Source organism: Coregonus clupeaformis, chromosome 24 (assembly GCF_020615455.1).
Source record: "Coregonus clupeaformis isolate EN_2021a chromosome 24, ASM2061545v1, whole genome shotgun sequence".
Classification (NCBI taxonomy): domain Eukaryota; kingdom Metazoa; phylum Chordata; class Actinopteri; order Salmoniformes; family Salmonidae; genus Coregonus; species Coregonus clupeaformis.
The window spans coordinates 34,448,595-34,473,680 of record NC_059215.1 but is presented as its reverse complement, the minus strand read 5'-3'; the positions used below and the strand labels follow the sequence as shown (position 1 = coordinate 34,473,680).

Sequence of the window (25,086 nt, the reverse complement as noted above, 5' to 3'; positions counted from 1 at the left end):
TTTAGTATACAAATGTTATTAAAAATACATACATTAAGTATTTTTAAGGGAAAAATAATGCTTTAAAAGTGCACCAAACCTGAATTATATCTGCCAATTTCTGTAATCCAGTTGTGTTCATGAATATGCCTGGTTCTGTTAAAATAAATAAACACAGATAGTTAGTGATGGCGATGATACTATGTTCAGACAGTCAGCATTCGAATGACAATGTAAGGTACTAGAAAAGGCAGTGAAAAGCAAATAATGGAAAGCGTAACTTGAATCCTAATACGACAATGACTCAGGACTTGAGACAAGCGGACATACAGTAGCTCAATAATGTTTTAGAAATTTTAATTTTCATTGAATGAGCTTTCAAAATTGTAGATTTGAATTTGATATCACATCAAGAATGGCTGAATAAAGGGGGAGCCATATGAATAGACAGACTCACTTCCAGCCAGATATCCAGTGATCTGCTCCAGGGCTTCAAAGATGGGCGTCTTTGTGTCGAATGTGAGGTGAGCCTTCTGGAACAACTCGTAGATGAAGCTGAGAGGGATGTTTTAAAGTGTACAAAATGTGGATGAGTGCTTTATACAGTGCCTTCAGAAAGTATTCATACCCCTTGACTTATTCCACATTTTGTTGTGTTACAGCCTGAATTCTATATGGATAAAAAAAATAAAAAAATCCCCTCACCCATCTACACCCAATAACCCATAATGACAAAGTGAAAACATGTTTTAAGAAATGTTTGCAAATCTATTGAAAAAGAAATACAGAAATATCCATTTACATAAGTATTCACACACTTGAGTCAATACATGTCAGAATCACCTTTGACAGAGATTACAGCTGGGAGTCTTTCTGGGTAAGTCTAAGAGCTTTGCACAACTGGATTGTACAATATTTGCAATTTCTTTAAAATATTCATCAAGCTCTGTCAAGTTGGTTGTTGATAATTGCTAGACAGCCATTTTCAAGTCTTGCCATAGATTTTCAAGCAGATTTAAGTCAAAACTGTAACTAGGCCACTCAGGAACATTCAATGTCGTCTTGGTAAGCAACTCCAGTGTATATTTGGCCTTGTGTTTTAGGTTTTAGTGCTCCTGAAAAGGTGAATATCTCCCAGTGTCTGTTGGAAAGGACACTGAACCAGGTCTTCCTCTAGGATTTTGCCTGCGCTTAGTCTATTTAGTTTATTTTAAAAAACCCGACTTAGTCATTGCCGATGACAAGCATACCTATAACATGATGCAGCCACCACCATGCTTGGAAATATGAAGAGGGGTACTCAGTTATGAGTTGTGTTGGATTTGCCCCAAACATTACGCTTTGTATTCAGGACATGAAGTTCATTTCTTTGCCACATTTGCAGTTTTACTTTAGTGCCTTATTGTAAACAGGATGCATGTTTTAGAACATTCTGTACAGGCTTAGTTATTTTCAATCTGTTATTTAGGTTAGTATTGTGGAGTATCTACAATGTTGTTGATCCATCCTTAGTTTTGTCCTATCACAGCCATTAAAATCAGTAACTGTTTTAAAGTCACCATTGGCTCATGGTGAAATCACTGAGTAGTTTCCTTCATTCCGGCAAATTAGTTATGAAGGACGCCTGTATCTTTGTAGTGACTGGGTGTATTAATACAACATCCAAAGTGTAATTAATAACTTCACCATGCTCAAAAGGGATATTCAATGTCTGCTTTTTTTTTTACCCATCTACCAATAGGTGCCCTTCTTTGAGAGGCATGTGGTTGAATCTATGTTTGAAATTCACTGCTCGACTGAGGGAACTTACAGATAATTGTTCAGTGCATTGGGAAAGTATTCAGACCACTTGACTTTTTCCACTTTGTTACGTTACAGCCTTATTCTAAAACGGATTAAATAGTTTTTATCCCTCAATCTACACACAATACCTCATAATGACAAAGCCAAAACAGGTTTAGACATTTTAGCACATATATAAAAAATAAAACTGAAATATTACATTTACATAAGTATTCAGACCCTCTACTCTGTGTGCCTTTCCAAATCATGTCCAATCATTTGAATTTACCACAGGTGGACTCCAATGAAGTTGTAGAAACATCTCAAGGATGATCAATGGAAACAGGATGCACCGGAGCTCAATTTCGAGTCTCATAGCAAAGGGTCTGAATACTTATGTAAATAAGGTATCTGTTTTTTATACGTTCGCAAAAATTTATAAAAACCTGTTTTCACTTTGTCATTATGGGGTATTGTGGGTAGATGGATTAAATAAAACATTTCCTCATCAATTTTAGAATAATGCTGTAACGTAACAAAATGTGGAAAAAGTCAAGGGGTCGGAATACTTTCCGAATGCACTGTATTTAGGCTTGCCATAACAAAGGGGTTGAATACTTATTGACTCAAGACATTTCAGCTTTAACTTTTAAACATAATTCCACTTTGACATTATGGGGTGTAGGCCAGTGACACAACATCTCAATTTAATCAATTTTAAATTCAGGCTGTAACACAACAAAATGTGGAAAAAGTGAAGGGGTGTGAATACTTTCTGAAGGCACTGTAAATGCAAGCATGGTGCTTTGAAGGGCATTACAAAAAATACACTAATGTGCATGAAGTGTAAATGTGCTTTATCCTTCATTACCTTTGGGGATGACAGCAGTAAACAAATGCATAGCCTGTCAAGAGCTTTTGAAATGCTTGCATGCCTGCATGGTGCTATGAGGGGAGTTCCAAAATAAATGCACTGACTTTATCCTTAATTCTCTTTTGGGTGGTGATGACAGCCATAAGCAAAAACATCTCAATATTAATATCAAGTATACCCTCTGTAAAACCCAGAAGAACACACCTCCCAGGTTTGGTGATCCCCTTCTCCGGCACGTCGTAGGAATCAATGGCCGCCTCCAGATCCAGAAGTATCTCTGCAAAACCATTTATGTAAGAAGGGAGTTAAAGAGTTGTGCAGTGCAATCTCTAAGAGATTACACATTTAAACCATCAGACGCATTCATTGGTGAAATCCCATGCTTCTTAACGTGGCAATCAGCAGTAGAAACAACAACAAAGCAGGCTCCCTGCCCTGGTTTGGTAAAATGCTGAGGGATTGGGCTGGAGAAATTTAAGCACTCTCAAATTCATAGAGCTATGGATGCAAGGACTGACCATCCATATCAAAGTTATAATTTTAACCATGTGTTGAAGCTATATAGTGTTTGTTGAAATGTTTCGATTACAAACATCGACATAAAACAAGCTTATATTTTGGGTTCTGATGGGTACGACAGTTGAACTAAGCTCATGAGGCATTTATAAGTAAAATTCTTCATGAATCAATGGGTGCATATCATTAATTTATAAGTCCAAAAATGGATGTAACAACTGCTGATTGCCCCTTTAAAGATAGGAGTGTATGAGGGTTGCATGACAAACATTAAGATAAAATAACTTACGTTTTATTTTAGCAATGGTGGTTATGTCCAATTTCAAACCTGGAATGAAAGTCGTTAAAAGGTGGCACTTTCAAATAAAGAAAAAAACCGTTTCCGTTTCAAATTCAACAATGTAGTCAACATTTCGTCATAACAAAACAATTCATAGGCCTCTCAAACAATGGAACCAGGAGGACACTACTTCAAACATTTCTGCATATGAATACGACACGGGGGAGGGAAATGGCTTGGAAATCATGAATGTTTGTCCTTACAATGAGTTTCCAAATTGTGTGGACAATAATGTAGAACTATTATTCTGACCCCCGTTTATGGATTCCATATTGAAGTCCTCCGAGACGTCTCCTCTCCCGGCGTCTCTGGCCTGCTCCGCTAGCAGCTTGTCCACAGCATCGATGGCTGATGCCAGGTCGTAGGGTGTGAGGTCAAAGGATGTGGACTCCTCACACATCTTCTCCTGTGGGCATTTTCAGTGGTCAGAGCACTCAGAGGCAATATTTACAGTAGTTCGTGTTCATAAGGGTACGCAACGGAAACAGTTTCATATGTTTTGCGAACAGAAAACGAAAAGGAGCACTTTGTATTCGAATCATCCAGGTAGTCCATCACTGTTTCTGTCAGTTTTCTTCCGTTTAGTGCCTAATGGATATTTTCCTGTTCATGAGTTTTGCACAAAGTGCTAAAGACCCGAAAAATTGTCTGGTACTACCTGGTAATGGAGGAACCATAATCCGCCATACTCAAACCTTTCTTATGGAGGCATATATCAGGGTGTCGGTGAGCCTTTTCTGCAGTGGACCACAAACTGCTCAGCAACCTCTACCTATACAGAGAAGCTTGTATACTGCCTTGTTGTATACTGCCAGCCAGCCTCCCAGGGAAGTGCTTCTTCAGTACATGTCATGATGCCATGCTCATGTATGATACACTATATATACCGTAATTTTCGGACTATAAGCCGCGCCTTTTTTCCCATTTTTCGACCCTGCGGCTTATATAACGGTGCGGCTAATCTATGGATTTTTACAGCTAACGGCCACTAGAAGACCTCCTAAATCTATGGATTTTACAGGTTACAGTCCACCAACTTTAACTCTATGGGCTCTATGACCGATCCGCGCCCCCCACCTTTAAGCGGCGGGCTCCAGCAGGAAAAGCTGGAGGCCGGAAAAGAGTGAGAGCGCGCAAAAGTAAAAGTGGAACCGAGAGTGGTACGAGAGACAGAACGAGAGACAGAACGAGAGCAAGACCGACAGACATTACGAGAGTGAGACAGTTTGTGCAAAGGAAGTTTTCATGCACAAACCCTCATTATGGAAAACAAACGTAGAAATGCATATGATGCAGCTTTTAAGTTAAAGGCAGTCAATATGGCTGTCAAAACATCCACGATCATTAACGGGTTCCGAAAGGCTGGACTGCTGCGTGATGAAGAGGAGAACGCCGCCACAGCTGAGGCCCTTCAGAGGCTGTTCGATTCCGACAGTGACGAAGAGGAGTTCGTTGGTTTTGAGAGCGACAATGAAGGAGAGAGGAGAGTGGCTGACGAAGCCACCCTGAGCCTGTTCGTTTCCAACACTGAAGATGAGGACTTTGGTGGTTTTAGTACGCAGGAAGAAGACGGAGATGAGGATTAATGACTTGACTTTTCTGGTTACAGCCGTGTACTGCACCTTAGCCTAAAAGATGAAGACGAGGATTAATGACTTTTCTGGTAGGCTGATTACCGTATATTTTAAGCAGCCGTGTTGCTGCAACTTTAGGCTTACGCGCTTACTGTCGTGTTACAGGCACTTTATTTTGCACTTTCAAAAAAACACATTTAATTTAGCCATTGATATTGCCTCGTCAAGCGCTGTAAGCTTTGTTTTTTGTTATGGTACTACTGTAGGCTATAATGTAGATACATATTCAAAGATGTGCACACTTTTTCAAGGTTTTTCAAAAATAACCAAAGTTAAGTGGTTAAATGATTGTGACGCTATTAACTAATTTTGCTGGGGAACCCCTAGCACTCCCTCAAGGACCACTGGTTGAAAACCACTGCTGTAGATCACTGCCGGTATGTGCGCTGGGAGCGCACCGTTTAAGTTTGAAAGTTGAAAAGTTTGTGTGTCTGAAACGCTGTGTGATACAGTACAGTTTACACAGCACAGTATATGTTCTGTAGCTACTATTGCACTAAATGGTAACACTTGAATACGTTATGCAAATATGCAACTTGTTTGTTGAAATGTTAATAAATGGGAGCTTCCTCAAGCAGCCATCTCTTTCCCGACAATCCCCTCTGTGCACGAACCCTTACATATGGTAATTAAACATTAAAACACCTGCGGCTTATAGTCCAGTGCGGCTTATATATGTACACATCATTCAATATCATTCAATTTAGCTGCTGCGCCTTATAGTGCGGAAAATACGGTACACAAAAGTATGTGGACACCCTTTCAAATTTGTGGATCCAGCTATTTCAGCCACACCCGTTGCTGACAGGTGTATAAAATCGAGCACACAGCCATGCAATCTATATAGACAAACATTGGCAGTAGAATGGCCTTACTGAAAAGCTCAGTGACTTTCAACGTGCCACAGTCATGGGATGCCTCCTTTCCAACAAGTCAGTTCGTCAACTTTCTGCCCTGCTAGAGCTGCCCTGGTCAACTGTAAGTGCTGTTATTGTGAAGTGGAACCGTCTAGGAGCAACAACGGCACAGCCTCGAAGTAGTAGGCCACACAAGGTCACAGAACGGGACCGTATGGCAACAGTTTGGGGAAGGCCCTTTCCTATTTCAGCATGATAAATGCCCCTGTGCAAAAAGCGAGGTCCATACAGAAATGATTTGTAGAGATCGGTGGGGAGGAACTTGACTGGCCTGCACAGAGCCCTGACCTCAACCCCATCGAACACCTTTCGGATGAATTGGAACGCCAAATGTGAGCCAGGCCTAATCGCCAAACATCAGTGCCTGACCTCATTATTGCCCGTGGCTGAATGAAAGCAAGTCCCCGCAGCAATGTTCCAACATCTAGTGGAAAGCCTTGCCAGAAGAGTGGAGGCTATTATAGCAGCAAAGGGGGGACCAACTCCTTATTAATGCCCATGATTTTGGAATGAGATGTTCGACGAGCAGGTGTCCACATACTTTTGGTAATGTAGTGCATACAGTGCAATCGGAAAGTATTCAGACCCCTTGACTTTTATTCACATTTTGTTACGTATCAGCCTTATTCTAAAACGGATTAACTTGTTTTTTCCCCCTCATCAATCTACACACAATACCCCATAATGGCAAAGCAAAAACAGGTTTTTAGAAATTTTTGCAAATGTATTACAAATAAAAAACTGAAATCTCACATTTACATAAGTTTTCATACCCTTTACTCAGTACTTTGTTGAAGCACCTTTGGCAGCGATTACAGCCTCGAGTCTTCTTGGGTATGACGCTACAAGCTTGGAACACCTGTATTTTGAGTGTTTCTCCCATTCTTCTCTGCAAATCCTCTTAAGCTCCGTCAGGTTGGATGGGGAACATCGCTGCACAGCTATTTTCAGGTCTCTCCAGAGATGTTCGATCGGGTTCAAGTCCGGGCTCTGGCTGGGCCACTCAAGGACATTCAAAGAATGGTCCCGAAGCCACTCCTGCATTGTCTTGGCTGTGTGCTTAGGGTCGTTGTCCTGTTGGAAGGTGAACCTTCGCCCCAGTCTGAAATCCTGAGCGCTCTGGAGCAGGTTTTCATCAAGGATCTCTCGGTACTTTGCTCTGTTCGTCTATCCCTTGATCCTGACTAGTCTCCCAGTCCCTGCCACTGAAAAACATCCCCACAGCATAATGCTGCCACCACCATGCTTCACCGTAGGGATGGTGCCAAGTCTCCTCCAGACGTGACGCTTAGCATTCAAGCCAAAGAGTTCAATCTTGGTTTCATCAGACCAGAGAATCTTGTTTCTCATGGTCTGAGAGTTCTTTAGGTGCCTTTTGGCAAACTCCAAACGGGCTGTCATGTGCCTTTTACTGAGGAGTGGCTTCCGTCTGGCCACTCTACCATAAAGGCCTGATTGGTGGAGTGCTGCAGAGATGGTTGTCCTTCTGGAAGGTTATCCCATCTCCAAAGAGGAACTCTGGAGCTCTGTCAGAGTGACCATCGGGCTCTTGGTCACCTCCCTGACCAAGGCCATTCTCTCCAGATTGCTCAGTTTGGCTGGGCGGCCAGCTCTAGTTTTAGGACTGATGGAGGCCACTGTGTTCTTGGGGACCTTCAATGCTACAGACATTTTTTGGTACCCTTCCCCAGATCTGTGCCTCGACACAATCCTGTCTCGAAGCTCTACGGACAATTCCTTTGACGTCATGGCTTGGTTTTTGCTCTGACATGCACTGTCAACTGTGGGACCGTATATAGACAGGTGTGTGCCTTTCGAAATCATGTCCAATCAATTGAATTTAACACAGGTGGACTCCAATCAAGTTGTAGAAACATCAAGGATGATCAATGGAAACAGGATGCACCTTAACTCAATTTCGAGGCTCATAGCAAAGGGTCTGAATACTTACCGAAATAAGGTATCCGTTTTTTTTTTTTATAAATTGGCAACAAAAAAAAGATTTACAAATTGGTTTCGCTTTGTCATTATGGGTTATTGTGTGTTGATTGATGAGGAAAATGGTTTTATTTAATCCATTTTAGAATAAAGCTGTAACGTAACAAAATGTGGAAAAAGGGGTCCGAATACATTTACATTTTAGTCATTTAGCAGACGCTCTTATCCAGAGCGACTTACAGTTAGTGAGTGCATACATTTTTCATACTGGCCCCCCGTGGGAAACGAACCCACAACCCTGGCGTTGCAAGCACCATGCTCTACCAACTGAGCTACACGGGGCCATTCAGAATACTTTCCGAATGCGCTGTATAGTACTGCAGTAGCCCATCAGAGTTGGAGGGAAGCTGAAGAGACAACAGCCAGCCACTTGGCAGCCTTCCAGATTGTTCTCAAAGTAGTAATTACTTCAAACTCCTGGATGGGGCGGTGGGGTTGGAGGAGGATACAGAGAGAGACAGGAGGCTGCCACTGAAAGCAAACAATGTGTGCCTTAAATGAAAATGGAGATATAAGAAATAAATCAACTTGGTTGGTTGTTGTTTTTTCTTCCTTCCTATAAATTTTTTATTGAAGTTGGGGCTTGGGGGGATTAGGGTTGGCAGTGTAGACACACGATGGATGCAGATGCAGATCTCCATCATTTGGCTTAGTCATGCTCGTGCTGTGCAGTTTCTGTCTGACAATCATTTAATGGCTGCTCTTTAGTTTCACAAAAACAGACTACAGCTACTGTCGCTGATGCCTTACTGAAATACATATAGCTCTACTCTCTCCACACAGTCATAAACAATAGTTGTAAAGGAAAGCCAACAGTGTGAAGAGTGCTACGCCTCACTGCAATCCCCTGAAGGAAACTACTGCTGACTCATAATGATGATAATGGAAGTTTTTCCTCACAGGGGAGAAGCCAAATCAGGGCCACGTTCAGTAGGCAAACATTGTGGATAGAAATGTACTATGTTGGGCCTCCCGAGTAGCGCAGACCCAGGTTCGATCCCGGGCTGTATCACAACCGGTCGTGATCGGGAGCCCCATAGGGCGGCGCACAATTGGCCCAGCGTCGTCCGGGTTAGGGGAGGGTTTGGCCGGGGGGCTTTACTTGGCTCATCGCGCTCTAGCGACTCCTTGTGGCGGGTCGGGCGCATTCAGGCTGACCTATGTCGTCAGGTGAACAGTGTTTCCTCCGACACATTGGTGCGGCTGGCTTCCGGGTTAAGCAGGCGGGTGTTAAGAAGCGCGGTTTGGCGGGTCATGTTTCGGAGGACGCATGACTTGACCTTCGCCTCCCGAGCCCGTTGGGGAGTTGCAGCGATGAGGCAAGATCGAAATTGGTGAGAAAAAAAAAAAAAAAGAGGGTAAAATAAATCAAAACAAATCAAATGTACTATGCATAACAAATATGCTTCTCTGACTGACATGTAGAATAAGGAATCATAAGAACTCTATTCATGACATTTCTTTCTGCCACGTTCCACAATGTTATAGTGCTGTGCGACGTTTGTTCTTGGTAGCCATGAGGAGTCGGTTTTGGAGCATATGACTCCTGGGTTATTATTGCAAAGTCAGGGGCTCGTATTAGTGCCAGGAGGCTGGGCGGCAGCAGCCTTGCGTGACTCGCACCTCGCCTCCCCATGTTCTATTCCGTCCCCCACTCCGATCTGGTTGCCGTCTAAAAAGGCAGGCAGGGAGGGAACACTGACTGCAGTGCGGTGTGTGTGTGATCAGGCAGTGGCCAGATTGCATAACACCCAGAGGAGAGCAGGTTGTTCTCAGGCTCTCTCACGGAAGGCTGCCACACTGGATCTGGCTGGAGGGGCTTTAATAGGATATACCAGGATACAGTGCCTTGCAAAAGTATTCATCCCCCTTGGCGTTTTTCCTATTTTGTTGCATTACAACCTGTAATTTAAATTGATTTTTATTTGGATTTCATGTAATGGACACACACAAAATAGTCCAAATTGGTGAAGTGAAATAAAAAAAATTACTTGTTTCAAAAAAGTATACAAAATAAATAACGGAAAAGTGGTGCGTGCATATGTATTCATCCCCTTTGCTATGAAGCCCCTAAATAAGATCTGGTGCAACCAATTACCTTCAGAAGTTACATAATTAGTTAAATAAAGTCCACCTGTGTGCAATCTAAGTGTCACATGATCTCAGTATATATACACACACCTGTTCTGAAAGGCCCCAGTGTCTGCAACACCACTAAGCAAGGGGCACCACCAAGCAAGTGGCACCATGAAGACCAAGGAGCTCTCCAAACAGGTCAGGGACAAAGTTGTGGAGAAGTACAGATCAGGGTTGGGTTATAAAAAATTATCAGAAACTTTGAACATCCCACAGAGCACCATTAAATCCATTATTAAAAAATGTAAAGAATATGGCACTACAACAAACCTGCCAAGAGAGGGCCGCCCACCAAAACGCACAGACCAGGCAAGGAGGGCATTAATCAGAGAGGCAACAAAGAGACCAAAGATAACCATGAAGGAGCTGCAAAGCTCCACAGCGGAGATTGGAGTATCTGTCCATAGGACCACTTCAAGCCGTACACTCCACAGAGCTGGGCTTTACAGAAGAGTGGCCAGAAAAAAGCAATTTCTTAAAGAAAAAAAAATAAGCAAACACGGTTGGTGTTCGCCAAAAGGCATGTGGGAGACTCCCCAAACATATGGAAGAAGGTACTATGGTCAAATGAGACTAGAATTGAGCTTTTTGGCCATCAAGGAAAATGCTATGTCTGGCGCAAACCCAACACCTCTCATCACCCCGAGAACACCATCCCCACAGTGAAGCATGGTGGTGGCATCGTCATGCTGTGGGGATGTTTTTCATCATCAGGGACTGGGAAACTGGTCAGAATTGAAGAAATGATGGATGACGCTAAATACCGGGAAATTATTGAGGGAAACCTGTTTCAGTCTTCCAGAGATTTGAGACTGGGACGGAGGTTCACCTTCCAGCAGGACAATGACCCTAAGCACACTACTAAAGCAACACTCGAGTGGTTTAAGGGGAAACATTTAATGTCTTGGAATGGCCTAGTCAAAGCCCAGACCTCAATCCAATTGAGAATCTGTGGTATGACTTAAAGATTGCTGTACACCAGCGGAACCCATCCAACTTGAAGGAGCTGGAGCAGTTTTGCCTTGAAGAATGGGAAAAAATCCCAGTGGCTAGATGTGCCAAGCTTATGGAGACACACCAAGAGACTTGCAGCTGTAATTGCTGCAAAAGTTGGCTCTACAAAGTATTGACTTGGGGGGGGTGAATAGTTATGCTCGCTCTAGTTCTGTTTTTTAAATCTTATTTCTTGTTTGTTTCACAATAAAACATGTTTTGCATCTTCAAAGTGGCAGGCATGTTGTGTAAAAAATTATACAAAACTCCAAAAAAATCCCTTTTAATTCCAGGTTGTAAGGCAACAAAATAGGAAAAATGCCAAGGGGGGTGAATACTTTTGCAAGCCACTGTTGTTCAGTAGGGTGGAAAAGGTAGTGAAATGACAAGGTACTACCTGAAATTGTCCAGTAAGAATTATTTTGAATTTCATGTTTTGCTACAGTGTGCTTTATTGAACATGACCCTGAAGGGGTAAAACTTGGGTAAAACATATGTATTAAAATACCCTCAGATAAAAGGTGACATTCTGTACTGTCGCCTCATGTGAAACATTTGATCTCAAATCCATTATGCTGGAGTATAGAGACAAATTAAAAGATGTAGCTTTACTTTCCAAATAAATACGTAGAGGAGTGTATATTGATGAAATGTGTTGGTGGTATTTTTTGTGTCTAACAGTATTACTTATATTTTTTCAGAACTGTGTACACACTTTGCAATGTACCCCATCAACATCCTCTTATACAAAATGTATCTTCCTATTGTGCCCCGATGAAGGCATTTAGCCAAAAAAGTGTTTTGGATAATCGACTTTTCCTTTAGGAGAGGCTGAATGCTTTATATCGTTGTGGAACTTATTAGATGTTTCAAAAGGGTGGTGGGTGAAGGAGGGTGATCATCAATTATCAATGACCTCCAGGGCTCCCGAGTGGCGCAGCGGTCTAAGGCACTGCATCTCAGTGCTAGAGGCATCACTACAGACCCTGGTTCGATTCCAGGCTGAATCACAATCCGGCCATGGTTGGGAGTCCCATAGGGCGGCCCACAATTGACCCAGCGTTGGCCGGTGTAGGCTGTCATTGTAAATAAGAACTTGTTCTTAACTGACTTGCCTAGTTAAATAAAGATACAATAAAAAGATTGCTCATGAATAAACCAAGGAGACCTGTTGTCCAACTTACCACGTTATGCGCTTCGTCGAAAATGACCACTGCCCCTTTCAACTCAATGTTGTGCGCCCTGCGACTCTGTCAAGCAATGAGGAACAAATGTCTAATTAATTGTGATAAGAGCAACATTTTATTGTGAAAATCTCCTTTACAAGATTTATAAAGCCAATACGTATTCTATTTGCATCTATGTTGTGACTAAAACATGCTGATATAGCAGTCTAAAATAAGCCTGACAGGGGTTTAATGGCTAGCACATGAAAAACTATTGTGCTGTAAGTAAGATGGACCAAGTACGTAAAAGCAGGACTTACAGACCCTTTCAAGGCTGGCATGACACAGCAGTTTCTCCAAAGCCTACATTTGTAGTACTATTAAGCAACTGGGTGAAACTAAAATCTAAAATATTGCATCATAACTTTGCAGAGAGAGAAAAGAGCCACACATCTCTTTAGTGTGATTCAACAATAATACATCATAATGAGCAGTTAAATTTGATTCAACAAAGCCATGAGGGACCAGTCAACTGATTAGTCAACAAATCTTACTTGGTAGCATTGGATATACTGTATGCTCTGTGAATTCTCGTTTGATTCACTAAATGACTTGCTAGTACTATAAAGCTCAAGAACGGTCAAGACCATTTTTGGGGAGAAATTATTGTGCATCCTCACGCATCAGGGTCGTATTCACTTGGCACCAAACAGACTTGAGGGAGAGAATACCTTAACTTATCCAATAAGAAACCTTTGTTTTTGTGCTTGGTGCAAAACATTTTGCTACGGTGTGCACTAATAAATATGTGGCCTCCGCATTCTCAGAATCACAGAGGAAACCTTGGCTCACCTTTGGGTCCAGGAGGTAGTTGTAAGGCATGAATATGATTTCTGCCTGCTGTTTCAAGGAGCGTGAGAGGTAGTATGGGCAGACCCTAGGGAAACAAGGCAACTGTGAGACAAAGAAACAAAAGGGATGCTCCAGTAAACCAATACATTTCCACAAAAGGGATATTAAAAGACCTCTCCAGAAATAAGTAAATGGTTGCGTGATGAAAGAGTACGGCGGAGAGAAAAAACAGATGAGTTCAGTGTGGTTTGGATAGAAGGTGATAGGCACAGTCAATCTTCATTAATAAGTATGAAAATAATTGACGATCTTGTAAAACACAATAGTCTCAAACTAAACCTCCCCGGCAACAACTGTAGTTGAGTGAATAATTACATCTCCCATATGGCTACATCCAAAAGGTTGCCTCTAGTCCTTACACCCCCTGCCTATCTGAATTGCAAGACAAATTAATTTTAAAACATTATGCATCCTCCTGTTTCCCAGGTTTCTATTAGTTGCCAGTGTGGGTGGCATTTCAGAGGGAATCCAGTGGGCTGCCATACTGTAACTGATGGCTCCAGCTATAACTCAAAGCCTTCATATCTGGCAACCGGCATCCCCTGAAACAGCATTTGCAGCTCCAATGCTCCAGAGACATTAATATTCCAATATGCCCTCCACAAACAAGACTAATGGTATCTGTTTGTAGCGAAGCTGGTAAAGCTAGGGGTTTGGAAGAAGGGGTGGAATGGGAGATTTCAGACCTTTGCTTGTTGCCAGCTTTCACCAGATCTTCAACATCCAGAATGGAGTTCACCAGGTCTTTATCCATGCTCTTCTCTGGAGATGGAAGAAAATCAAAGATTATATTTCACATTTAATTGCAGGCATTTTAAATAATTAAACTATTGGTCAATGACAATTACTATCTTGGGGAAGAAAAAATAAAGTATGAGGCAGCTGAACACAATGGCTTATGAACTTTGTTTTGACTAGATTTTGTCAATGTCCTCAATCATAGAGGATAATAAAAGCCACTGCTTAAAGACAGTTTCAGGCATAAAGATACAGATATTACTAGTGTAATATATTATATTAGTGTTCTATTTAATTCTGTGGTATGAGCCATCCTCGCTCAATCTCTTTACACACATACCTTCAACATTGTTGTAGAAGACGCACGACCTGGTGGATATCTTTTGCCTACACATGTGAACCTGGGAAGAGAATACCATGTCAATCAGATTCAGGATACATCAACTGAGGCTGTGAAATCACAAAAATAATGTCTAACATGTATATTTATGGTGCTTAGAGATGGGATAAAAATAAGTTGTAAAGGACAGAATGTGTTATTTATACCATAAAGATTTAAAACTGTAAATCATGTATTGTAGAAGCAAAACATATGGATTCAGGAAAGTGATTAGAACAGGGTATAGACTGATTTGGTAAAGACAGAACACAAACTCATTTGATGCCTCTCACACATTCTGACTTGACATCTACCAATTGCACGTTGACAGAAGCTTACTGCACCTCTACTGTCCATCCTAATACGGTTGATTCATCACAAGCTGTGCTCACCTCTCATACTTTATTAAATCCCTTCTGTACCTTAAGGTGGTTGCTCTCCTGACGCATCACCTCCGGGTTAATACAAAGCTGCTCCCTGGATCCTAACACGCACACCTTGGGCCTGAAAGTCAGAAAACAACACCACCACCATTTTAACACTGACGATAATTACAATGTACACATGGGTGTGAGTCTTGTATGATTAATAAGAATGAGCTTACCTGTAGGAAGTGTTCTTTAACTCATTAATGACCTGGGTCAGCTGAGAATGTGTCCTGGATGCATAGATGATCTTTGGAATATCAGTATAATAAGCTACAAGGGAAAAAAGGGACAACAATATCATAAAAAGTATTCAAAAAGTATTAACATACAGGTGTAAATATAAAAGCATGGTGATCTACTAAAAAACCCAAAATGTATTATGTATAAAACGTGTTTTAAGAAAACAACATCAGATCAATACTGATACAAACTATGTGAACTGGACTGCATATTTTGCAATCAGCAACTTCGCGATGGCAGTTATATGATAGATTAGCCAATTTTCATTCCAGAACAGAAGATGCCAGGTGTGTGGTGCCCATACTTGTTGTGTCTCCATCTGTTGCAGCAGTCCCCCACGATGCCAATGGTGTGTTGGGGAAAAGCTCTGCTCCTCCCATCTTCTCTGCTATCTTCCTGGCAGAGATGGTGTCTTTGAAGTAGTCCCTCCAGGCAAGGGTGGCACACAGCAGGCATAGGGTTTTACCCGTGCCTGTCGGACTCTCCAGAACACCATTTACCTTCTGAAATAGATTTATTAAAATGTGTTCAATCAAAAAGTTTCAATAGCGTTCCCCTTGCACTGCTGAGAATCTGTGTTGGTTTGTAGCCACTGTCCATACATGGGGATTAAGAATTTATATTTCCACTGTCGCTAGGTTGTTTGCGTTAGACCCAAAAAATATATAATCGTATTATTATTTATTTTGTATTAATTGATGTTGATAGCTAGCTAATGTATTTGTCTGAGCATGTTGACTCCAAAATGATGATGTATTTTTACAAGTACTGACCCCATCTTAAACCCACCTCCTCATCTGTCAATCTGACCCGACAGCCAATGACATTTCACAAAAAAGAAACTTCCTAGACAGCATGCTAACTTTGATAGCAAGATAGTCATGTTTGAAGGCCCATAAAGCACACTTACGTTTTGTAGACACTCAATCACCTTGCTCATATAATCCTTCTGACATTCGTATGGGGTGAAAGGGAAATCCACAGTTATCCCTTTCAAAGTCAGTGGAGGCATCGTTTTTCAGCAGGCTCGCGCAGTTTGCTAGCTGGCTACGTTAGCAGATTAGCCAACTACAACAGTTGGCTGGCTCTCTAGCTAAAGCAACCTAACACGTACTGGCTGTCAAGAACTGGTCAACACTTGAAACATAACTAAACATGTATGGAGCTCCTTGGCTGATGTATCTCTCCGAATTCAATTCATGGGAATGAAAGACAGTTAGTGCGGTTCTACTTTCATGCTTGGCGCGAGCTCTCTGCTTTCACACATGCGCAAAGATTCCAAGCAAAGGCATGGCTCTTTGCTGCCTCTTGATAGGCTCCTCTATTTTGCGAGCATCTACTAACTCGATGGACATTAGATTATTATGTACCCAAACTGTTGATGTGTTTGCTTGAAGTCAAATTGTATACAGGCCAATGCTTATAGTCTTTATTCACATCAGAATGTCTGTGACATTGTCCGGCAGTGTCATTAATATGAAATCAAAGGCATTGTGCGCGCACATACAGAAGTGTAGACTACACAACCACACACAGAGACAGACAGACATACTAGGAGGTATGCTCTCTCTTGTAAATTAGCAGAGCACCCAGAAATGATAAAAAGCCCCTTACAAACCGGGTGGTTCGAACCCTTAATGCTGATTATCTGAAAGCCGTGCAGTGGCGATTTTAGCATGTAAATGTTGGTGGGGCAAAAAAGCAAAAACATGGGGATACATGCCAGCAAAACCACTACACAACACTAAACAATACATTAATTGCACTATAACGGTGGCAAACGGTGCCCACAAACTGTTAGGGCTTACATGAAGCTGTCCTAATAGCAGAGTACCAACAGCAGTCCCAACACCTTACCACTGCTACACCTGGCTATCAGCGGAGCCTTGTCTGGCAGCTAAACAGTTCATTCAGCCTCATTTACTGCCTTTAAAAAATAGATAGTTGATATGGCTGACTTGCTTAAACAAATGTGGTTTCTACTGACAATTGAGATGTACAAACTATGGCATAAGGTGACATCAAGGTCATTTAAGAGGGAATCCGTAATTTTGATTAAGACATTAATGAGCGAGCTAGGACGGGCGTAGTGTAGTGTATTAAGATTATGACTTTGTTAATGTTTTTCAGTGGAACCTGAGAGGATGTTTATTTAGTGTCAGAGGGAATTGTTTTAGTGTGACACCCCGGATGGGACAGAGAAGTCTGTGTGTTGTAGACAGGGGATTGGACAGTAGAGGGAGCCACCCATATTTTGGGGAAGATTATATATACTGGGTTTAAACGAAGAAGAGGTTAGAGCAGACATTACAATTTGGGAACCACTGCTCTCCGGGTGATCTGGACACCTGTACACTTATGCTGAAATCTTGTGATATGAATAAAACGTATGATCAAGGTTCAGTATGAGCGGACTCCTTTGTTAGCAGCAATGACTAGCAACATTTACTCGACACTACAGTAGTCAAAATAACTATTTGTTCAGCACTTTTGAAAAGTACAGCGACAGAATTCAGAACATGGGCCGTTCTTACAGTGTTCTCCCTGTACACCAAGCCAGAACCGTAGGATAAATAAAGGGGGCATATAAGCAGACAATGTAAGCTCTTACAATATTCGATGATTACATTTCTCTAATGCAGGCTATAGGCTACATGTGCACCACCAAGTCAGAACAGTAGGCGAAATTAAGAGCGGAAAATATACCAAATTATTAGGGTGAGGCACATGGACTACCAACAGCTTACAACACTACATACACTTAGTATTACTTTCTTAGCTACAGTTTACATATCTCCCTGGCATATTACATCATTTATGCAGCAGCATACAAGACATTTTTGGACTCACCTTGTTGTGCTGTGCTCACTTGAACAGGAAGGTGGCGCGGCGGTCCTTCTTGGGCAAATGTTGTCATCAAACTTTGTCATCAAAGTCTGGCATTCTCTGGATATATGGTGCTTTCAAGACAACTGGGAACTCGGGGGAAAAAACAAGGTCGAATTATGATGATGTCAGTGATCTTCAGGTCATAGCTCTAGAAAGAGGCCCGAGTTCCCGACTTACAATTCAGAGTTGGATGACGGTTTAAAACGTATTTTCGCAGTTGGAGCTCGTTTTTTCCTGAGTTCCCAGTTGTCTTGAACTCACTGAAGTCAGATTTTCCAGTTCTGAGTTAACAGTTGTTTTGAGCACGGCATAAATAATTTTAAGCTTGGAAAAGAGACCCTTAAACCGAGATTTGGGACCACACACCCACTCCACTGAATAGCAGGCTAGTGATTGCTTTGCAATGCTTGCAGATAGCCACTGATTCCTTCCAAACCACTCATTGTTGAATTTGCGATTTCCAACTTGTTGTGTAATGTTTATGTCCAATGGCCGATGAGCACCGATGTCACGCCCTGGCTCTGGGGACACTTTTATGTTGAGCCAGGGTGTGTAGATCTATGTATTTCATTTCTATGTTGGCCAGTGTGGTTCTCAATCAGAGGCAACGAGTGTCAGCTGTGGCTGGTTGTCTCTGATTGGGAACCACATTTAAACAGGCTGTTTGCCCACAGTGGTTGTGGGATCTTGTTCGTGTTGGTGTGTGTTTGACCATTGACTGTCACGTTATCGTTTTGTTGTTTTTGATCGTGTATCATAAATAAAGAGTATGTTCGTCTGCAACGCTGCGCCTTGGTCCTCATCTGTATACGACGATCGTGACAGAAGATCCCACCAAGACTGGACCAAGCAGCAAGTCCAGGAGCCATCGCCTGAGAGATCTCTAGCGGATCTCCTTCGCCTCCTCGACTGGGTCAAGCCATGTGAGGAGGAGAGGGGCTTGACGTGGAAGCAGAAGGGCGAAAGGCTGGCAAAAAGTATGGAGACCTGGTCCACGGGTAGGAGTGAAGCCCATAACATTTTTAGGGGGGTGCTAACGCCGTGGACGACGGGGCAGCAGGAGACCGCGACAGAGCAGCCCAGCGGGTTGGCAGAGGAGGCCGCCAGGTTACGGGGGCCACTGGTCGAAGAGGGGAAGGAAGGTGTAGAGGCACGGCGAGAGGTACTGGGGTGTGTTACGAGTCCGGTCCGGCCCGTTCCAGATCCCGGTGTAGGGCCAGTGGTGTGTGTCCCCAGTACGGTCCGGCCTGTTCCTGCCACTCGCACCAAGCCTACGGTGCGCGTCGCCAGCCCAGCCCGGCCTGTTCCTGCCACTCGCACCAAGCCTACGGTGCGCGTCGCCAGCTCGGCCCGGCCTGTTCCTGCTCCCCGCACCAAGCCTATGGTGCGCTTCGCCAGCCCGGCCCGGCCTGTTCCTGCTCCCCGCACCAAGCCTATGGTGCGCTTCGCCAGCCCGGTCCGGCCTGTTCCTGCCATTCGCACCAAGCCAGGGGTGCAAGTCGTCAGCCCGGTTCAGCCCGTTCCTGCTCCACGCACCAAGCCAGGGGTGCGTATCGTCAGCCCGGTCCGGCCCGTTGCTGCTCCACGCACTAAGCCAGGGGTGCGCATCGTCAGCCCGGTCCGGCCCGCTCCTGCTTCCCGCACCAAGCCAATGGTGCGCGTCGCCAGCCCGGTTCGGCCCGCTCCTGCTCCTCACACCAAGCCAGTGGTGTGCGTCGTCAGTCCGGCACGGCCCGTGCCTGTTCCACTGGTGCCTGGTCCGCACCGGTCAGACGCTGTACGCGGAGCTAGAGCAGTCCGCTCCATCAGTGTGCTGTCCAGCTCCGGCCAGCGGGGCCAGACCGGACCAGGGGTACTTTGGGGGGTTGGAGAGGGAGTGGGGATCAGGCCCGAGCCGGATCCGCCGCCAAGGCGGAGTGCCCACCCGGTCCCTCCCCTGTGGAATTTAGTTGGCGCGGTCGGAGTCCGCGCCTTTAGGGGGTACTGTCACGCCCCTGGCTCTGGGGACACTGTTATGTTGAGCCAGGGTGTGTAGATCTATGTATTTCATTTCTATGTTGGCCAGTGTGGTTCTCAATCAGAGGCAACGAGTGTCAGCTGTGGCTGGTTGTCTCTGATTGGGAACCACATTTAAACAGGCTGTTTGCCCACAGTGGTTGTGGGATCTTGTTTGTGTTGGTGTGTGTTTGACCATTGACTGTCACGTTATCGTTTTGTTGTTTTTGATCGTGTATCATAAATAAAGAGTATGTTCGTCTGCAACGCTGCGCCTTGGTCCTCATCTGTATACGACGATCGTGACAACCGATACGTTTTATCTATAATTTATCTTCATTATTTCTCTTCATATGACAAGGATTAAAAATGATTTGCTAGTAGATTGTCGACTTGATTCATGATGATGACTGCTAGCTAAGATTTTGAAAGTATGATGTTGACATGATCAGTCCAATCAAAGCTACTGTAGATATAACGTGATTTGACGTCATTTTATCTGTGGCCAATGACCTTGAGCCTTCTTGGATGGGCACTTCTAATGTAACTCTATGTCAGCACCCAAGGGGCTTGAATTTTCGAGCTCTACCCTTAGATTTGGCAGTGACGTACTGTCCCCATAAGTTACAGAACACTGAGCCAATCACGGCGCAACTAGAGAACATTACCAACTCCTACCCTTCGTATTTTCCGCTGGCTGCCCCACCACCACAGAAAGCACTGAGCTAGGCTGAAACACCAGAATTTTGGAGCTGCCTTAATCAAGAAAGCAAAAAAGAGACCATGTTTGTATGGGGGCTTTATTAACTCAAGGAATGTTTTTATTTTATTTATTTTTTACATTGTTTGCAAGCTGATATGTGACATGTATTAATGCTCAAATAAAATGCAAAACAAGCAACACCCCCCCCCAAAAAAAACACTTTGCCCCACCTGCCCTGAATGACGGGTCGCCACTGAAGCTGTGTTATACCACGGGTATGACAAAACAATACTTTTATTGTTCTAATTACATTGGTAACCAGTTTATAATAGCAATAAGGCACCTCCGGGGTTTGTGGTATATGGCCAATATACCACGGCTAATGGCTGCATCCAGACATTATGTGTTGCGTCATGCATAAGCCGTGGTATATTGGCCATCTACCACTAGTCCTTTTTGCTTAATTAGACATAATGTATTCGTTGTAAAAGTCGATCTAAAAAAGCCAGCCAGAAGTAGGTAATTAGAAAAAGAATATGTTTATTTAATGAAAACAAGACACTTGGATGTTCACCTCAATACAAGATAAGGCATGGGGTTCATATACAGTTGAAGTCGGAAGTTTACATACACTCAGGTTGGAGTCATTAAAACTCCACAAATTCCTTGTTAACAAACTATAGTTTTGGCAAGTCGGTTAGGACATCTACTTTGTGCATGACACAAGTAATTTTTCCAACAATTGTTTACAGACAGATTATTTCACTTATAATTCACTGTCTCACAATTCCAGTGGGTCAGAAGTTTACATACACTAAGTTGACGGTGCCTTTAAACAGCTTGGAAAATTCCAGAAAATGATGTCATGGCTTTAGAAGCTTCTGATAGGCTAACTGACATCATTTGAGTCAATTGGAGGTGTACCTGTGGATGTATTTCAAGGCCGACCTTCAAACTCAGTGCCTCTTTGCTTAACATCATGAGAAAATCAAAAGAAATCAGCCAAGACCTCAGAAAAAGGATTGTGAGCAATTTCCAAATGCCTGAAGGTACCATGTTCATCTGTACAAACAATATTACGCAAGTATAAACACCATGGGACCACGCAGCCGTCATACCGCTCAGGAAGGAGACGCGTTCTGTCTCCTAGAGATTAACGTACTTTGGTGCAAATCAATCCCAGAACAACAGCAAAGGACTTTGTGAAGATGCTGGAGGAAACAGGTACAAAAGTATCTCTATCCACAGTAAAACGAGTCCTATATCAACATAACCTGAAAGGCCGCGCAGCAAGGAAGAAGCCACTGCTCCAAAACCGCCATAAAAAATCCAGACTACAGTTTGCAACTGCACATGGGGACAAAGATCGTACTTTTTGGAGAAATATCCTCTGGTCTGATGAAACAAAAATAGAACTGTTTGGCCATAATGACCATTGTTATGTTTGGAGGAAAAAGGGGAAGACTTGCAAGCCGAAGAACACCATCCCAACCGTGAAGCACGGGGGTGGCAGCATCATGCTGTGGGGGTGCTTTGCTGCAGGAAGGACTGGTGCACTTCACAAAATAGATGGCATCATGAGGAAGGAAAATCATGTGGATATATTGAAGCAACATCTCAAGACATCAGTCAGGAAGTTAAAGCTTGGTCGCAAATGGGTCTTCCAAATGGACAATGACCCCAAGCATTCTTCCAAAGTTGTGGCAAAATGGCTTAAGGACAACAAAGTAAAGGTATTGGAGTGGCCATCACAAAGCCCTGACCTCAATTCTATAGAACATTTGTGGAAAGATCTGAAAGAGCATGTGCGAGCAAGGAGGCCTATAAACCTGACTCAGTTACACCAGCTCTGTCAGGAGGAATGGGCCAAAATTCACCCAACTTATTGTGGGAAGCTTGTGGAAGGCTACCCAAAACATTTGACCCAAGTTAAACAATTTAAAGGCAATGCTACCAAATACTAATTTAGTGTATGTAAACTTCTGACCCACTGGGCATGTGATGAAAAAATTAAAAGCTGAAATAAATAATTCTCTCTACTACTATTCTGCCATTTCACATTCTTAAAATAAAGTGGTGATCCTAACTGACCTAAGACAGGGACTTTTTACTAGGATTAAATGTCAGGAATTGTGACAAACTGAGTTTAAATGTATTTGGCTAAGATGTATGTAAACTTCAGACTTCAACTGTATACAGTTATTGGGTTGTTCAATGGCATAGATGTATTTGTTTTTAATCTATCACTTGGTGGTTTCATTTCTGAGAGACAAATAATCATGTTTTGTTGCAAAACGCTATATATCCACCTCACTGAGAGAAATAAGTAGTACTGCTAAGTTTTACACAGTGAACTGTGAAAAATAATTAGCCTACATTTTTAATAAAGAACTGTACAAATGAATTATCAATACAGCACTATAGATCTGTATGTAAAATATTAACGTTTCACATTTTAATCAGATGCTCTTATCCAGAGCGACCTACAGTTTGTCAATTCATCAACCACATATCACAGTCAAATATACAGGACATGAACATTCCATTCCAGCTAAACAATGGATAAATAGCGTTTTTGCAACAAAACCCATTTTAATACACATCTGAAATCTATTAATAAAAAATCTATAACAGTAATATTTTACACACACATGAAAGTACCCATAAGCAATCATTTCTGATGAAAAAACACAAATGTGAAAAATTGGTGGATATAGCTTTTGGAACGACACTTTTCATATAAATACAATAGACATTTTCATGAAATTCATGGATATTTTCTTTCACAGACAGAAAGCTTTGCCATGCCCTGCAATCAGTATCCAGAAGGAGATTCCAGTTCAAGATTGAATCGACCACAACAACAAAACTCATATCAACAATTCTTGCTCCAGACATTCTTGCTTAACACTGTTGTGTGTGTTTTTATCCCAAAATGACAGAGCACATCTTCGAGCTCCAAGGTGCAACAAGCTAGAAGAGCACAACCTGACCTAGCTCTGCTCCAGTCGTTTGTGCACGTTCCTCCACGTTAGTGCACGTTCCTCCACTACGAGTGGAGCACATTCCTCCACTACGAGTGGAGCACATTCCTCCACTACGAGTGGAGGAACACGCACAAACGCCCTGGACCAGAGCTAAACCTGACCCACTAAACTGAAACAATGTATTGCTAAGGAATCCCTACATGTACAGTTTGCCTATGTACACTACCAGTCAAAAGTTTGGACACACCTACTCATTGAAGGGTTTTCTTTATTTTTACAATTTTTTTTACATTGTAGAATAATAGTGAAGACATCAAAACTATGAAATAACAGATATGGAATCATGTAGTAAACAAAAGTGTTAAACAAATCAAAATATATTTTATATTTGAGATTCTTCAAATAGCCACTGTTTGCCTTGATGACAGCTTTGCACACTCTTGGCATTCTCTCAACCAGCTTCACCTGGAATGCTTTCCCAACAGTCTTGAAGGAGTTCCTACATATGCTGAGCACTTGTTGGCTGCTTTTCCTTCACTCTGCAGTCCGACTCTGTAATGAATACTCAGGGAGAAAAAGGTGTAGATTCACGCACAGAGCAGGTGTTTATTTTGCCTTCGCAGAAGGCAGGAATCGTGGTCACAGGCAGGCAATGGTCATACACAGGTAGGCAAACAGGCAGGTGAATAAAAACTAGGACTGAATGTCACACCCTGGCTCTGGGACTCTATATGTTGAGCCAGGGTGTGTTCATTCTATGTGTTTATTTCTATGTTGGTAATTCTGTTGTGTTTATTTCTATGTTGGCTAGAGTGACTCCCAATCAGAGGCAACGAGTGTCAGCTGTCGTTGGTTGTCTCTGATTGGGAGCCATATTTATACTGTCTATTTTCCCTTTGTGTTTGTGGGTTCTTGTTCCGTGTTCGGTCATTGTTACCGTGGACTTCACGAGTCGTTTCTTGTTTTGTTGATTGTGTTCTATTATCACTAAAGATAATAAAGTCTAACATGTTTGTTCATCACGCTGCGCCTTGGTCTGTTCATTACGACGATCGTGACACTGAAGACTAACCGGTTCTCACAAACGAGCTAGGAAAAGGCTTAGTAGAGTCAAAACGAACAATACCTCACAAGGCACAAACAGAATGACCTGAACTAAATAAGGAGCTGATGAGACCAGGTGAGTAACTAACACAGGTGAAATCAATTAACAAAAATGGAAGACAGGGCTACGTTCAAGAACACAAAGAAACAGAAAATATATACAGAACCTTACAGTACACCCTCCCCCCCAAGGGAGGCTCCTGACGACCCAACGGCACCGGAGGGTGGAGCGAGCGAGCGGGCGGGGGAGCAGAGGTGGCCGCCTACCTCGGGGGCAAGGTCCGGCAGGCTGGTTCGACAAGGTCGTGGACTGACCCGACGTTCTGCATCGAGGCTAATGTCCAGAGGGTCTGTTCAGGGGTCGACCCAGAGGTCG

At 42.9% G+C, this 25,086-nt stretch overlaps 1 protein-coding gene across 1 annotated transcript in view; it reads right to left on the bottom strand.

Moving 5' to 3' along the window:
• rtel1 (regulator of telomere elongation helicase 1) overlaps positions 1-16,308 on the bottom strand; it is a 52,918-nt gene extending 36,610 nt beyond the window's left edge. The window contains exons 1-13 of the mRNA XM_041846107.2: positions 15,943-16,308; positions 15,337-15,535; positions 14,969-15,062; positions 14,787-14,868; positions 14,326-14,386; positions 13,934-14,009; positions 13,188-13,272; positions 12,354-12,419; positions 3,744-3,897; positions 3,441-3,479; positions 2,840-2,912; positions 437-534; positions 80-135 (exon numbers count right to left, since the gene is read on the bottom strand). Coding sequence (XP_041702041.2) covers positions 80-135; positions 437-534; positions 2,840-2,912; positions 3,441-3,479; positions 3,744-3,897; positions 12,354-12,419; positions 13,188-13,272; positions 13,934-14,009; positions 14,326-14,386; positions 14,787-14,868; positions 14,969-15,062; positions 15,337-15,535; positions 15,943-16,044 — 1,185 coding nt within the window. The 5' untranslated portion in view covers positions 16,045-16,308. The remainder of the gene's footprint in view (positions 1-79; positions 136-436; positions 535-2,839; positions 2,913-3,440; positions 3,480-3,743; positions 3,898-12,353; positions 12,420-13,187; positions 13,273-13,933; positions 14,010-14,325; positions 14,387-14,786; positions 14,869-14,968; positions 15,063-15,336; positions 15,536-15,942) is intronic.
• Positions 16,309-25,086: the final 8,778 nt, after the last annotated feature.